General features: G+C 44.2%; 1 protein-coding gene across 2 annotated transcripts in view; it reads right to left on the bottom strand.

The window, feature by feature from the left end:
* PTCH1 (patched 1) overlaps positions 1–16614 on the bottom strand; it is a 116194-nt gene that overhangs the window by 39161 nt on the left and 60419 nt on the right. For both annotated transcript variants that reach the window (XM_030193648.1, XM_030193647.1), the window contains exons 13-15: positions 12920–13038; positions 10239–10647; positions 8312–8621 (exon numbers count right to left, since the gene is read on the bottom strand). In XM_030193648.1, coding sequence (XP_030049508.1) covers positions 8312–8621; positions 10239–10647; positions 12920–13038 — 838 coding nt within the window. The remainder of the gene's footprint in view (positions 1–8311; positions 8622–10238; positions 10648–12919; positions 13039–16614) is intronic.

The raw sequence follows: 16614 nt of genomic DNA, 5'->3' as shown, positions 1-16614 counted from the left end.
TACAAGTCTTGGAATCTGCTGCCAGTCCATGTCAAGATCACAGCCAACACCCATTCACTCAACTGCTTTCTTCCTCTCTGCCACCCTTCGCCGGTGGGGGGGGGGGGGGGGGGGGGGGGGGGGGGGTTGGACAGGAAAAAAAAAAAAAAAAGAGGAGAGGATGAGAGAAATACCTCACAGGACACACACGTATTTACATAAGCGGGTTCGTACAGGCAAGTAATTTGGATCAGATCTGGAACAGGAAGCCACAGCCCAGCAAAAGCAGGCTCCGAGAACAGATGACAGAAACCACACGTCCCGGAAGCAAGAGGGAGGAAAACACAGCCTCGGCCCACCTCACAGCTGCACTGAGAAGCTATAATCAAAACCAAATTGCTACACATCTGAGAGGTAAGTTACAGCTGTAAAGTGATAAGCACAGTGGAAGAGAAAACAAGGTTGAGGGTCACACACGTATTCCAATTTACTGAGGTTCCCCCTCCCTTTTAAATTCTAAATCCCATGTAGCCCTCTTCTGAAGTCAGTATACTCAGCACAAACACTTCTAATGCCTGTAAATGAATACATGTCTGACCATCCTGGCACACAGTGACCTAAAACTGGTCAGATTGAATGTGCCACAGCTTAAAATTATAGAAGGGCTTCTTTCACTCCGCGTTTACAGGGAAAACCATGGTCAGACCTCACAGAGTGTTTCAGTCTTGCCAAGATTACCAGTTTAAAATAAAAAGAGGTAGTCACCGGGAAAAAACTTTCCACAGAACAAACGTCTTCACCACAAGCATTCCCTGACAGGGCCTTAAAAAAATGAGTGTGGCACCCCTGCATGCACGCACTGATAGAAGCTAGAAAACAGCTTGCCAAGATCTGTGCACTCACTATCCCACTTCTAACAAAGCAGCAAAGCCACAAGCAAATCACAAAATCCCCTTTACTTCCTGTCAAGGAATTCCTGCCATTTTCTCCGTCTGCCGTCCGTAGAGAATCCTACTCCACATAACTTCACACACCAAGGCCGGGGTTCATGCTCTTATGGTCCGGGGGGGGGGGGGGGGGGGGGGGGTGGACCCTGTCAGACTGGAACATGCCAAGCTTTTCTACCAGAGGTGGAGCCTTACTCCGTTAGAAGACTGGTTCAAATTCCAGCTCAGATGGCCTAAGTGAAATAAGGCAGAAGTCTTTGGTCCAGTTCCAGGGGTCACCACAGAAGTATTCACGCCACATCTCCATTACATTCAGTCCTGAATTCTGTTACACACTTCATCACTAAATCATCACAACTTATAAGAAAGACCCCAATGGTATTTTTCCTCTATGCTTCCCCATTGCATCTATTTCCCTGTGCAGAACAAAATGTTGCTCTCCTGTTCCTAGGGGCTCCCGAGTACTAGATGGTGCTCTGATGGTTGATGGACGTCCAGTGTGTTCTGTTCACCCAAGACTGGTGCCATGTTCCCCCACCTGGCTCTGCTAATTCCTCTGCAGACAACCTGCTCTCAGTTATAACTACAGAACTGCCCAAAAATTCACACACATCTTTTGGATATTGTTAGAAATAAATGCAATTACAATTCATTTAACTTACAAGTGTATCAGTTCTGAATTCACATTGGACACTAGAGTAAGAAATGAGTGTACAAAAAAAAAATTTAATGCATTCTGAAGATTTACTTTGTTCCGGAAACCGGTCTTTGCCTCGTTTGAGCACCTCTTAGATATCTGGGTGTCTAACAGAGTTTGCAAGAATTAAGAAATGTCTCTATAAAACTAAGGTTAATTACCCAAAAGAGAAAAGTCTACGTCTACAACAAGCCAGCAGCAGTCAGCGGCTTTAAAACCATTTTTTTTTTAATTTAACGATGGATGAATTAGATGTGGATCTTCAGTTCTGGCTCCTACTGAATATCTGGGTGTTTGCAGGATCTGAGTTTCTGCCAGGTACTTGTGACCTGGATCGGCCACTGTTGGAAACAGGATACTGGGCTAGATGAACCAACTCTGACCCAGTATGGCTATTCTTCTGTTCACACACATTACTAGGGTAAGGCTGATATTCCAGTACCTGGAAACCCAACCATAGTTAGACTGCTATTTTTGAAGTCCAACACGCCCAGTTAGTTATCTGGGAACTGGCGCTCAGATAACTCTGGAGCCCTTGTACTAAGCTGTGTAAACGCCTATTTCATATTGCAATGAAATTTGAAAACTAAAGCGACTGCTTGCTAACGCAAAGTTCCACCATCTAAAGCGGAATGTCGAGGGTTGGCCAACTGAGACTGGTCTACAATAGCTCTCTCTCTCTGACCATCTGCAGGAATTCAATGCCCATTAATGGTCTGTGCTATGCTATCTCTGGCTTATGGTTCCTATTGAGATCCAGTAGCCCCCCCCCCCCCCCCCCCCCCGTGCTTATCTCAAGCTCAGCGGCTACTTGAGGATATCTGTCTAGCAGTAGAAGATGTGAAGCCCAGTCGTTTAAAATGTACAACTTATTTCACAAAAGGCTCACTGAATTAGAAGGCCTTTCTAAATATGGATAAGGTTGTTGACAAAATATAGATATTTTGTGGTAGGTACAATGAGAACAGCTATTTTACAAAAACACTAAAAAAAAAAAAAAAATCATGCAAGGAACTGCACACTAAGAGGTAGATTCTACAAAACTATATATCCAAGGGGAGCCAAGTTACAAAACTCATTTATTTGCTTTTTCGGATGGTTTTGTAGCCCTAGAGAATTAAGAACAAACACAGACAGCTGTCAGGCATGAGGGAGGGATGGGAGCACAAGTGCAAGGGGCAAAAGTACAAGGAAGAGGATGGGAGGAGGTTGGAGGCTGAGGAAATAAGAGCAGGGGAGGCAAGGTATGAGTGTACAGAGGAAAGGAAAGAAATACTTATACACCTACAGGTAGAAACATTTTGCCTCATACCCCCACACCCTCAAAGAGGTCCCCCAGATATGCCACATGCAAATAGGTACACAATACCAACTCACTCACACAAAAGATTCACACACTCCCAACCAGCCAGCTCCTACCACCTTGTTCAGACACAGTAACAGTATCTGTTATCTAGATCGGTGCAGCTGACTGGGGTATTCAGCAGCAGTATCCGGGTAGTTCCTCCGATTATCCTTACAGTTTGCATCAGCGCTATGTGAATAGTGTCGAGGCAGCGTGTGTGTGCGGAGCTAAAGCTGTCCCAGGACTTATCCAGATAGCAGCAACGTTCAGTCTATCTGGATAAAACTGTCTTAAGTTATCTAGATAGCAGATAATATTGCCGCTGTCCAGATAAGTGCTTCTGGTGTCGCCTGCCTCATCCAGACACTCAGTATTGGACGCTATACAGACAGTAGCGCTGAACATCCAGATATTTTGAGACACTGCAACCAGCTGGCTGACTGCAGTGGCTGAATAACGATCTGACAACTATTCTATTTTCCACCGACTCGCACAAACTTACCAGAGTCTACAAACAGAAGAATGAAGGGAAACGCACCACTGTCCCACACTAAGGGGAGAGGAGAGGTTATCAACACGGGTTACTCTTAAGATGTGCTATTTTACTGTTAACCCCCGTTAATAACTAGGTCTCATTTCATTTAAAAAAAAAATGGGACCTATGCTAAAATAGCACAAGTTGATGGTGAATAACTTGTGTTAACAGTAGTCCACATTGATAAACTAGACTCCTAAGTGCGTGTTTTTCAACTTGGTTGGTTGGACGAAACAGCATAGAACCTAACACTTCCTTCTACATACCAGGCTTTGCAATATCAGTATTACATTTTTCAATTAGCTGATACTTTATTGGGCTAAATAAAAAATTGTGACTGTCTTGAGAAATAAAAAGTTAAAATTAAACATATATTAAGAGTTTGATTAAAAAGGCATCACCATACAACTTGTTGCATCGTTTTTGTTCTAAGCCGGAAATTCCCATGTTGGAAACCGAGGTCCCTGACTTTTGAGCGGAATTAGAAGGCAGATCACCCCCGACCCCTTCTGCCGCTTTATAACAAATTCCTCTTCCCCCCAGAACTGAAGGGTTATCTTGAATTTGGTCTTTTTGGCCTCTCTGGATTACCAGCATTGAGTAGTACTTTGGGCCAGTCATAGGCAGAGCTGGAGGGATCTCTGGTATTTTAAACATGACTTCAACCATTAACCCCCCCCCCCCCCCCCGCAATTATTAAAACAGTCCAACCAAATCATTTTCTTTTCAATTAAAAGGGGGGAGAGGGGAGGAAGAGCATAAAACCAAACCCCAGTGAGCCTAACTAGCAAAGACACAGTGCCATGCGTTTTAAACTCATCTGTAACACACACATCACTTGCATCCTATCGAGTTTTGCTTTGTATATATTTCACCAATGCTCACATTTCGTTTATTTACATAGTATTGCTAGTGCTGCCAGCGGAAAAAAAAAGTGATGGGGGGTGGGGGAGAAAAGGAAAAGATGACCTAAAATCAAGCTGCTAAACAGAAGGAACCAATTAGGCACAACTCAAGTTTCCAGCAAAGCGCAAACAATCCTAGCAGTAAGCAGCCTGAATCCCTGGGTGGTACAGCTGGCCACAGCACACAGGAAAGCTTGGGTCTGCATTTTCCTCTGGGTTTTAAGAGATTGGTCTACATCTCCAGTCACTGTCCAAAAATGAAGAAACAGCCAACCAACACTACCACCAACCACCACCACTTCCAAAGGAACGGAGAAAATCAAAAGAAAAAAAAAATCATCCTGACCCATAAAGTCTGAATATAACAACTATTTTTGGAGGCTTTTTTTTTCCAAAGAAGCTCCCGGGGCCTCCCCACCACCACTGAAGTCCCACTCTCCTCATTTCTTACAGTAAAAATGAGCTCTTTGCTCATCAGATGAGCAAGGCATTCTTCATGGACACAATTTCACATTAACCCAGTTCTCGGGGAGATACCCACAATGAATATGCATGAGTTAGATTTGCATACAGAGGGGGCCTATGCAAATTTCTCACATCCACATTTAATATGGGTATCCCCCCCCCTCCCCCCGAGGACTGGGTTGAGACCCACTGTGCTAAGTAATGTTTTCAGAGCTCTAAAGAAATTCATTCTCGCAATGCAAAAGGCTGTGAAACCTTCCAAAAACCGGGACTTTATATGGAGTGGATCCTACCTGGAGAACTGCCACTCATTGAGGCCACACCTAGATTTCAGTAGCATTAGTAGGATAATGCTGCTAAACATGCTCGGATCACTTTGGCACTTTTCTGGGTAGTAGCGAGGTGCCCCGGGGGAGGGGGGGGGGGCAAGGCAGAGCAGGAAGCTATCTGGGTACCAGGGTTGAATATTAGCTGTTCCCAGATAACTATCCCAGTAAGTTAGGGAAGGAAAATATAGTGCCAATATCCAGATATAGATTTAAACAGCGCAGTCGGTGTTTGAATTTATGTTGACCATAATGTTTAAAACATCAAAGGGGGAACATTTTTAGCACTTTGAGAGGTTTACTTTTTCCTGTAACAAAACACCAATGGTTTAAAATAAAAAAAAAAAAACCCTTCCAAAGTCCATGCTTTAGCTGTTCATAAGATGATGGTAGTGAATTTTCAGCTTACTTAGTCACACTCAAAGCTAATGGAACACAGTATGGACTGAAAAACACTTGACACATTGGTGATGTGTGGAAGCAAAGTTATTTCTAAGTTAGATCAAATCCCCACCATCTCGACATTTTGAAACACAATCAAGTTACAAGTTTGGGGGTGCTGAACAAGACAGAAAAGTGGGAAGCCACCAGCTTAAACCAAAGAACTATTCTTTAATCTTCTGCATCAGAAAAGCTTGTAGCATTTAAGACACAGATTAGGTACAAGCCTGGCAACTAATAGCAGAAAGCAGATGATGCTAACTCTAACCTCTCCAAATTTTAATGGGGTAGGGAAGCTCCAAACAGGACCAGACAACAGGCACAAAAACACGGAGATTGGTTTATTGGGTAGTTCACTTGGAGTTGGCAGCAAAGGAAAAATCTTGAACTCACATCCCAGGGCTTCTCCAAGTATCTCATATCTCAGTGTTCCACCTACCAAACCATGCTTTCTTCCAACCCATCACCCTCTTCCTACATTATCTGTGGCTTTACCACCAATATCAGATTTTTACCCCCGCCCCCCAAGAAGAAACCCCTAATGTTTTAAACAAAAGGCGAGGGGGGGGGGGGAGGTATAACATTACTGCTTTTTAAATCAAGTTACTCTTTAGGGTTGAGGGAGCAGCCCCCAAAACATACAGCAGGCCTATACATGACCATCTGCCAAAGCAGTGGCAGAAAAATGAACTTAAGGCAAACCTTTCACTCCAAGCTCTCAGAACCAGAACCAGCATGGGCTTAACCAGAAGGTGGCAATCCAATGGCATGCAAGAAAGGTGAACTGCCAACTCAGTGAATTCACCAGCCCTCTGGCATTTGAACACAGAGGCATACACAAAAGCTTTTATCATATATGAAGGACATAGTCAGACCTCAAAGTGGGAGGGGGCCAGAGCACAAGGTAGGGGGGGCACATTTTGGTTACCGCCCCGCTGCTGGCCCCCCCTGCCACCGCCCACTGCTGTTGTTGTACATGTTGACTGGTGGGGGTCCCCAACCCCTGCCAGCTGAAGATTTCATCCAGCGCTGGTCTCCGGCACTGCCGAAGTGCCTGCCCCCTGCTCTCTTCCCCTGAGGGGAAGAGAGAGCAGGGCAGGCAATGACGGTGGTGCCGCTGCAGACCAGCGCTGGACGAAGTCTTCAGTCAACCAGGGGCCCAGAGCAGATTTGAGGGGGCCCAGGCCCCACCTAACTACGCCACTGATATGAAGCTAATATTCCACAGGACTGGCAGTGTATAATTTACACTGTCTAATTTAGATCGGTTCAAGTTATGCACCCACTTAGTAGTGCTCTGTTTAGCCAGTCTTGCTGACTATTCAGAAGTGGTGTAGCTACGTGGGGCCACGGGGGCCTGGACACCCGTAGGGCTCCCCCCTCCTGCCGTCAAAGCCTATCTTTGCTGGCGGAGGTCCTCTTCTTCCGGCGCAAGGCTTCGTTCTGTTTCTGCGAGTCTGACGTCGAGATTCTCGGCAGGGTTGTCGGCAGGGGGATGTGTGTCACAGTTGATGGTGGCAGCACTAAAATGTGCCCTGTCACCTCGGGCTCTGGACCCCCCTCCCACCGAAGTCTGTCTACGCCCCTGATTCAGATGTAAGTGGAACATCCAAAAACGAACATTTAGCTCATACCTGCATTTTGTGAGGCCCAGCTCGACATACCCCCCTCCCTGAATTCTATAAATAGTGCTTTAAATTGCGTGTGCACCCAACAAGTCAATTAGCACTGATAATTGGGCCCTATCAATTGTCCGTGCTAATTGGCACTAAGTAAAATCTGTGTGTGTAAATTTTCGTGCCCGGATCTGCGCATAAACAAAAAAAAAAAAATAAAGGGGGCGCAGCCATAGGAGGGTCATGGGCAGTCCCACAATTTAGGCGAGTTGTTACAGAATAAGGGGGATCCACGCATAATTAGGCATGAGGATTTACACCAGGGTTCAGTTGGTGTAAATGGTTGTGCCTAAACGCAGTCAGATCCCAGCGTAAGCGTTACTCTCTAAATAGTACCAAACTTTGAACACCGTTTATAGAACAGGGCCAAGCGCTATTTTTTTTCCAGCACCATTTATATAATTTACGCCATAAAACATACATTTAGCAGCTGAATGCAATGGAAGCAGCAAATGCAAATACATCTCATACATATTCATTATGGCAATCTTGAAAACCAGGTTGGGTTGTGGACCTCAAGGGCTGGATTTGAGGACCCCTGGCCTAGATTACAGAATCGCCCTTCATGTGTAACTACTGCAACCCCCCCAAACCTCTGGCACTCCCTTTTCAACCATATAATTCTGGATTTACATGTCCAGGAACTTTATGTTCAATTGCCCCAAATACAATTTAAAAAGCACCTATGTATTCTCCACCGGTGACGAATGCATAAGCACTTTTCAATATTGATCCTATGTGTACATACATAAGAGGAGACTGGTAATTCCTTGAAGACTGACTGGTTATCTTCCCTGCTTAGACATCTGCAACCCTGAATTCATCTCAATTTAGAATTTTTTTGGGTTTTTTTTTTTTTTTGCAATATCTAGTTATTTTTGAGTGGGTTCATTTTATCTTGTCATCTGCTTCTGTGGCAACCCATAACTGCACAAACATCGTAAGATCAGCTCTCCTGTTCCTCCACAGGCTAGAAAGCATGCATCTCCTCTTACCTTGCAGCCAGTCTCGGAAGTAGTGCAGCCACATTTTGGGGAGCTGTTTGTTATCTTCCAGCAAGACGTACTTGACAGTGCTGAAGCTCTGGTGGAGGCTGTGGAGGAGGTGCTGGGTGCGAGGATAATCTGCTTTCTGGGTTACCACATACATGTTGTAGAAAGAGAAAAATCGGAACTGTGCAGCAATGAAATCATATTCCCTCGTTTCCCGGGGCACAATGTCTGTAAGGTCCAGCCCGTCCCTGACGCGTGTGGTGCCGTACAGGCTAATTCCCAGCAAAACCAGGAAAAAAAGGATCACCATCACCTGCAGCAGGAAAACACCAGGACAAGCTAGATCAATACTCCTGGCCTGGCTCATGCTTTTCAATTCTCTCAAGAACTTGCTTCATACCAGTTACAAAACAATTGCACAAAAAATCTCAGCAGAGAGGGTGACTGGTGACAGCGCTGCTATGCCAGTGACTTGGGTTAAGATTTACCAGTCTACCTTCCGCTCCTTGGGCCACGCAGAGCCAGGGAGTCCCAGGCACTGGTAAACAGGCCGAACAAAGGGCACACACACATACAGAGGGAACTTCTCCACAGGTTGCCTCAAATTAGTTGCAGGGATGATGCCAGCTGTGTGTGAGTTCTATATCAGCAATTATGCGCATAATCGCCATGATAGAATACTAGCATAAGTTCAGTTATGTGCCTCATTTTAGGTGTAAGCACTTAGCTCAATGGCTACTATAAATGCTCACACCTGTCATCCATCAGGCACATAACTGATAATATTTTATAAACTGAACATGCAAGTGCTAGGCATGTTCCCAGTGGCGTTCCTAGGCTGGCTGACACCCGGGGCGGATTGCCGATGCGCCCCCCCCCCCCCCGGGCAAATTACACCCCCCCCCGGGTGCTGCGCGCATGTTGGCTCCGAGTCCGCTTGTTCCCTGCTGCTCCCTCTGCCCCGGAACAGGAAGTAACCTGTTCCGCACAGAGGGAGCAGCAGGGAGGAAACGAGCGGACTCGGAGCCAACAGGCGCACGGCACCCCCCCCCCCCAGCGGCGTGCACCCGCCCCCACCTTGGTGCGCCACTGCATATTCCCCCAGGTCCACGCCATTCTTGCAGTTGTGCACTCAATTTGTAGAATACCAACGAAGGGCAGTTACCCAACGTGTAACTGCAAATTAGTGCAACACGAATTATAGACAATTATTAAGTTGCTGCTAATTAGCAGTTAATTATGCTACACATGCAACTGGCACTATTCTATAAAACACGCACAGTTTTCCACGCTAAGGGCTAGATTCTATAAATGACGCTGAAAAAAACCCTGCGCTTAGTGCTATTCTATAAACCACACTTACAGTTAGGTTCAGCTTACAGAATAGCACCGGGAGCTGCAACTATATTTAGGTGTGACCATTTACACCAATGAAAACCTGGTATAAATCCCTGCACATAATTAGGAGCGGATCCCCCTAATTTTATAACAATGCGCGCAAGTTTTAGGAATCCCCCGGGACCTGCTCATGCTCCTCCCATGGCCACGTCCCCTTTCCGGATCCACGCACCTCTTTATAGAATACGCCTCAGAAAGATGCACACATTAGTTATAATTTTCACCAATTAGTGTTGATAATTACTTGTTACTGCCCAGTTATCAGTGCCGATAGGCTCATTATTCAATTAAGCTGCGTGTGCAACTCAAAGCACCATATATAGAATCCAGGGATAAATGTCAACTGTACGTGCAAGTAAATAGAATTAAGGGGACCGAGTACCTAAAGAGAGCCTTGGGCTGTGACTCTTAACAAAAGGCGGTCATTGCAACGGGAACATTATAGAGGGGAAGAGATGGCAACAGGAAGTAAAAAAAAAACAAAACCACCCCACAAACGTCAAACAGACAAAAAGCCACTTCCATGCATTACCTTCGTTCTTGGTCTCAGCAGCAGTGGTGCATAATGTTTCTCTGCAAAGGATGACAGAGTCCACCTGGTGCAGGGAGGCTCGAGACAGGGCACACCGGAGTCCGTGCACTGAGAGAGGAGGTCCCGGGTGGAGCTGGCACTCTCCGAGACATGACTGCCGAGGCCACCCTGTGGCATGAGGGCGACAGCTGGCTGGACACAGATCTCGGAGCAGGGTTGTGCAGTGGTATAGTATGCCTGGGTACGCGGGTCGTACTCCGTGCGCAGCTGTACCATGGACTGCATGGTGATCTGTGTTTCGTGCGCGAAGCTGTGGCTGCTGTAGGGAGGCGGGGGGCTGTAGCGGGCATTGTCTGGGTTGCTGGCATAGGCTTGAGGCTCCACTTGAATCACTCTGCTGGCACAAGGGCTACAAGACAAAAAACATATTAAATACAATTATTTTATTGCAAGGTGTATTTTCAAAGCATTCAGACTTACCAAGTCACACAGTAACCTAAGGAACTCGTGCTTTGAAAATGAGCACCATGGTGAGCAAATATTTCAATTTAAAAATACGGAATAGGTGGGGTGGAGGGGAATTTAAAGTTGTAAAAAGGGGAGAAACTGGAGGTTGTTATATAAGAATAGACTCTGGTCATCTATGTTGTGGAATTGTTTCTGCTTATTTGATATCAGTTGTCAATGTTACCTTGTATTCTCAATGTCTTAATAAAGACCTCCTTTAAACTTAAAAAAAAATATATATATATGGTAGGGTACTGGAAGTTTCTTGTTGTTTACTGAGCTACACTCTGTTTTTGGGAACCACTAATTTAAATACAGACTGCAATTCTGTACCACAGCTAATAACAGCATGCCAGTGCAGGAAAACAGGTCTACAAACAAGTACAAAGGGAGGCTCAATTCCAGGTTAAATGTGATCAGAAAAATAATTGTAAATACATATATAGCCATTTATAAAACTCAATCCCCTTTAAGATGATCATACCATGCTGTGCAAACCAACTAAAGCTCACAGCGAGGATTAATACTGGCCTTGTGCTCAATTTTATATTTTCAAATTCTGTGAACTCCTCCATCGGTGACTCTCAGTTCTCTCGCATAGCTGAGACCCAACTGGTCACGTTCTACTCTTCAATTCTGTCTGGATGTTAAAATGACTTAACAAGAGCAGTTCTCCTCACACTTTAACAGGGTGTGGAGCAGATAGCCCCTGACAAAGCTGAAAGAGCATCTAAACCTATTATTTACCGAGACAAAACTGTGAATAAAAAGGATGTCTTCTGCAGAAAAAAAAAAAAAAAAAAAATGTATCCACTCCTAACCTAGCCACGATAATGTTCAAACACCTTTCTTACTTCATCTGCAACTCTAACTAGTCCCTTATTTTCTTACTCCTGTTACTCTTTATCTATATGGTCCATCTTTGCTTACATCCTATTAAAATATTTTAATGTGTTGGCATAATATAGCATACTATGCCATACTTTGTATTGCTGTTTGAATACTTTTAGTGCTGTAATTGTCTATTTTTATGTTTGATTTATTCTTGCTGTACACCACCTTGAATTCCTTCAAAAAAGGCGGTAAATGAATCCTAAAAAATGTAAATCATAAACATAATTTTCTGTATTTGGTTTCATCTATAGATGCTGGCTCTAGCCACTAGGTGGCAGTTCAGCGCATAAAAACAAAGGGTTGCCATTACCTGTCCTTGGGTCTGCTATAGCACTCTATGCACAAACTGTGCAGTGTACTGTCTCCTCCTGCTCACTTACTCTAATGACAGGGTCTTCTGTCTGTCTACTACCCACTGTATGGCCCTCAAGCCAGAAATAAACCTCCATGTGATTGACACAGATTGCAAGGTCTTCCAAGGTAGCCACTGTACGCAAGTGAGTTGGGTTTTTACAATGCCATACTATAAGAACTAGGCTTTATGTAAGTATGGACCCTTGGAATTTAACTGGCCTGCGACAGCTGGAGCTTCACCCCATAAAAGGTTTATTCTCCTTTTAACTGAACTCTATGAATCCAATGCAAGAAAAACGACAGACATAATGTGAAGAAGCTGAAGCAGTGTAGCCAGGGGAGATCACAGCGAACAGGAGGAATTTGGGAGACAAGGGGGAAAAAAAAGACAAGATTTAAGCAGCAAAAGACATTCTTTGCCTGTTGGATCACAGAGAAAATCCTTCCCGCTCCCAAATTATAGGTAAGACATCACTCCATACACCCTGGATCACCTTTATTTGATAAAAGTGATTTAGGGATGTGCATTCATTAGGCACATATTCAGTTTGCTGGCACACCTTGAGAAATGTGCTAATTAAAAAGTAGCACATATGAGTTTATCTTGTTGGGCAGACTGAATGGACCGTGCAGGTCTTTTTCTGCCGTCATCTACTATGTTATGTAGGTAATGCATGTGATTTTCTGCACAAATGTATTAGATCCATCTGTGCTGGTTAAAATGTTCTAAAGCACAGTCTCTTTTTTTTTTTTTTTTTTTAGTTAAAATAGGTATGAAAAACCAAACAGGTTTTGAAAACCGGAAACAAAGGCCAAATGAACCTAAGATTTATTTCTCCCATGCTCATCCCTGGAGGGAGGGGGGAGGAAGCTGATGACAAAAGCAAACAAATCTGTTGCCCTCAGCCTCACAGAGAGCTTTTTACCTTGCAAAACAGCAGAAGATATCAAGCCTGCGATCTTCACGCCGGTATAGATCCATACTGAGAATGGCAGGGAAGATGAGCAGCACCATGGCAAAGTTGAACACCACCACCACAGCAGCCTAGGAGTGAAAGAAAGGGCACAGTCTGCATCACTGACCTGTACCTTTCAGCACAGAGAATAAAAAGCAGCTGAACAAGCATACAGGTCCATACATCACTGGGAGCTGGTGCAAACAGCCACAAAGGGAAAAGAGAAGAACCCAAATCTTGAACCTGTCAAAAGCAGAATTGGTTAGAGAGAAGATAAAAGTAGGTAGGCACAACTCAGACCTTTACTAGGTTAATACACAGTAGGAGGTTTAAGCTTTTGGAGCTGTACTTTCCCCATCACTGGGCATAAGAAAAATGACTGCAGGAGTTTTCAAGCACTGCGATTAGTTGATCTAGTGCGAACCATGCTGTAATCCCTTCGGACAGTATCCAATGGAAGGAAGCTCTTAGGAGGCAAATCTTATAGGCGCTCCAATGCCACACAGTGCTATCCTGTAATACCATCTGGGCACCCAGATTCCATTGTCGAGTACTAATCACTGGTGCACCTACCATCATGCACCTGCCATTACACCAATCATAGACCAGAAAGGTGGGCACAGGCAATCTACAGTATGGTGTCAGTCAGTGTTTTCCAAGCCCAGTCCTCCTTACCAGGTTTTCCGGATATCCAAGCCATAAAAATCACTGCGACAATGAAGCCACAGATATTTACACCATGCCAGAAGGTGTAAAATATATATGTGCATTATATAAAGCAAACTGACTAAACCACAATTTTGCCTGTGCTCTGCCCAACTCCCTCCCCCCAAACCTACCTATACCCGAATCAATTCTTATTGCATGTACTTTTACATGAGCCTTGTTACACACATATCCTGTCACATAAGTGCGAAGATGCCCTTATAAAAGTTCTTAGTGGTTAAGCAAATGAAGAGGAAAAAAAGTCCTAGTTAAAAAAAAAACAAAAAAAAACCAGCTATCTATTCAGCCTTAGAGAAGCAATGTTCTCTGTTTGCCAGCCAGCACTAAGCCACAGCCAGTGCTGCTGTTGCTCTGTGATGGATGAGAAGAAAGGCCGTCTGTGCTGCAGTCAGGGAGGGGCCCTGCCCAGGCTGTGTGTGGATGGATATTTGCTGTTCCTGACAGACCACACAGAGAGTGGGTGTATTCCATAGCCAGAGGTGATGAGCAGATCAAGAGGCAGTGGAGCAGCTCCAACTTACTGCTGCCTGCTTATCTGTGCCTCCCCTACAGCTCTGTTTTCCATCTGTGTGGGTTTTTTTTTTTAATATTTGCACAGAATACTCAGCTAGCTCTCTGCGTCCCTCCCCCCCCCCCCCCCCCCGTCAAAAAAATTGTTTTACTAATTGTCTTTTCAAAAACAGGTACAAAATTGTTAAAATATTGGCTATGAAATGAAGGTGACATTAGTAGGACTCAGTACACCTGGACTGTCAATGTGCCCAACTCCTCACCTCCCTTCAACAGCTGAACATACAGGTGCATGTGAATATTAAAAAAACAAACAAACAAAAAAACAGAACCCCCCCCCCCCAAAAAAAAAAACAAAAAAAAAAAACAGGGCTTGTTTTCACATCCAAGAGAAAACAGAAAAAAAAAGATTTTCTCCTCCATCTCAAAAAGGAAAACCTGGAAGACGTACCGAGCCAAGTTGATAAGTTAAAGAGTGATAAATCACCTGGACCAGATGGTATACACCCCAGGGTACTGAAAACTAAAAACATGAAATTGCTGATCTGCTGTTAGCAATCTGTAACCTGTCATTAAAATCATCCTATAGCACCTGAAGATTGGAGGGTGGCCAATATAACGTCAATTTTTAAAAAGGGATGATCTGGGAAGTTACAGATTGGTAAGCCTGGCTTCTGTGCCAAGCAAAATAGTGGAAACAATAATGAAGACTAAAATTACGGAATACATAGACAAACATGGTTTAATGGGACAGAGTCAGCATGGGTTCAGCCAAGGGAAGTCTTGCCTCAACAATTTGCTTCATTTCTTTAAAGACATGAATAAACATGTGGATTAAGGTGAGTCGGATGATGTAGTGTATCTAGATTTTCAGAAAGCTTTTGACAAAGTTTCTCAAGAAAGGCTCCTGAGAAAACTGAAGTCATGGAATAGGAAGCAATGTTCTTTTGTGGATTAGGATTTGGTTACTGGACAGAGACCAGAGGGTAGGGTTAACGGAGGAGGGTGAATAGTGGAGTGCCTCAGGGATCTGTACTGGGACAAGTGTTATTGAATTTATTTATAAATGATCTGGAAATCAGAACAAGCAAGGCGATTAAATTTGCAGATCACACAAAACTATTCAAAGTTGTCAAAAAACATGTGGACTGTGAAAAATTGCAGGAAGACCTTAGAGAACTGGAAGGCTGGGCATCCAAATGGAAGATGAAATTTAATGTGGACAAGTGCGAAGTGATGCACATTGGGAAAAAGAATCCAAATCATAGTTACCTGATGCTAGGGTCCACCATAGGAGCCAGCACTCAAGGAAAGAGATCTAGGTGTCTTCGTAGATAATACACTGAAATCTTCTGCCCAGTGTGCAGCGGAGGCCAAAAAAGCCAACAGGATGCTAGGAGTTATTAGGAAAGGGATGGTAGTAAGACCAAGAATATTATAATGCCTCTGTTATCGTTCCATGGTGTGATCCTCACCCTTGAGTATTGCGTTCAATTCTAGTCGCTGTATCTCAAAAAATATATAGTGGAATTAGAAAAGGTTCAAAGAAGAGCAACCAAAATGATTTAGTGGATGAACCTTCTCTAATATGAAGAAAGGATAAAGAGGTTATGGCTCTTCAGCTTGGAAAAGAGATGGTTGCGAGGAAATATGATTTGAAGTCTACAAAATCCTGACTGGGGTAGAATGAGTAAGAATGAAATCGATTTTTCACGCTTTCAAAAAGTACAAAGACCAGGGGACACTCAATGAAATTACATGGCAGTAACTCATGGCAGTAACTTTTAACACAAAATATGAGGAAACATTTTTTCACTAAATGGACTTGGGAAAATCCACAATTTCGGGAATAACTTGTATAAAATGTTTGTACGTTTGGGTAGCTTGCCAGGTGCCCTTGACCTGGATTGGCCGCTGTCGGGAACAGGATGCTGGGCTCGATGGACCTTTGGTCTTTTCCCAGTATGGCATTACTTATGTACACTCACAGAATAGTTAAGCTATGGAACTCGTTGCCAGAGGACGTGGTAACAGCAGTTAGTGTTATCTGGATTTAAAAAAGGTTTGGACAAGTTCCTGGAGGAAAAGTCCATAGTTTGCCATGGAGACAGACATGAGGGAAGCCAATGCTTGCCCTGGGATCAGTAGCATGGAAAGTTGCTACTATTTAGGATTCTGTCAGGTACTTGTGACCTGAATTGGCCACTGATATTAGCAGGATACTGGGCTAGATCGACCATTGGTCTGACCCAGTATGGCTAATGTTCAACAGTGTGAATTCCAGAGCAGAAATCCAGATGGAACTCAAGGGGTTGCCTGTTTCTGCACCTGGCTGGTACAGAAACTGCCAGAAGGATTTAAACCCACTGCAGTCCTCGCACACTGCCTGGGGCAAGGCTGAAGAGGCAAATTGCCTGGCAGGGTTTTTT

Source organism: Microcaecilia unicolor, chromosome 2 (genome assembly GCF_901765095.1).
Source record: "Microcaecilia unicolor chromosome 2, aMicUni1.1, whole genome shotgun sequence".
NCBI classification, from domain to species: Eukaryota; Metazoa; Chordata; class Amphibia; order Gymnophiona; family Siphonopidae; genus Microcaecilia; species Microcaecilia unicolor.
This window is presented reverse-complemented; position numbering and strand designations above follow the sequence as displayed.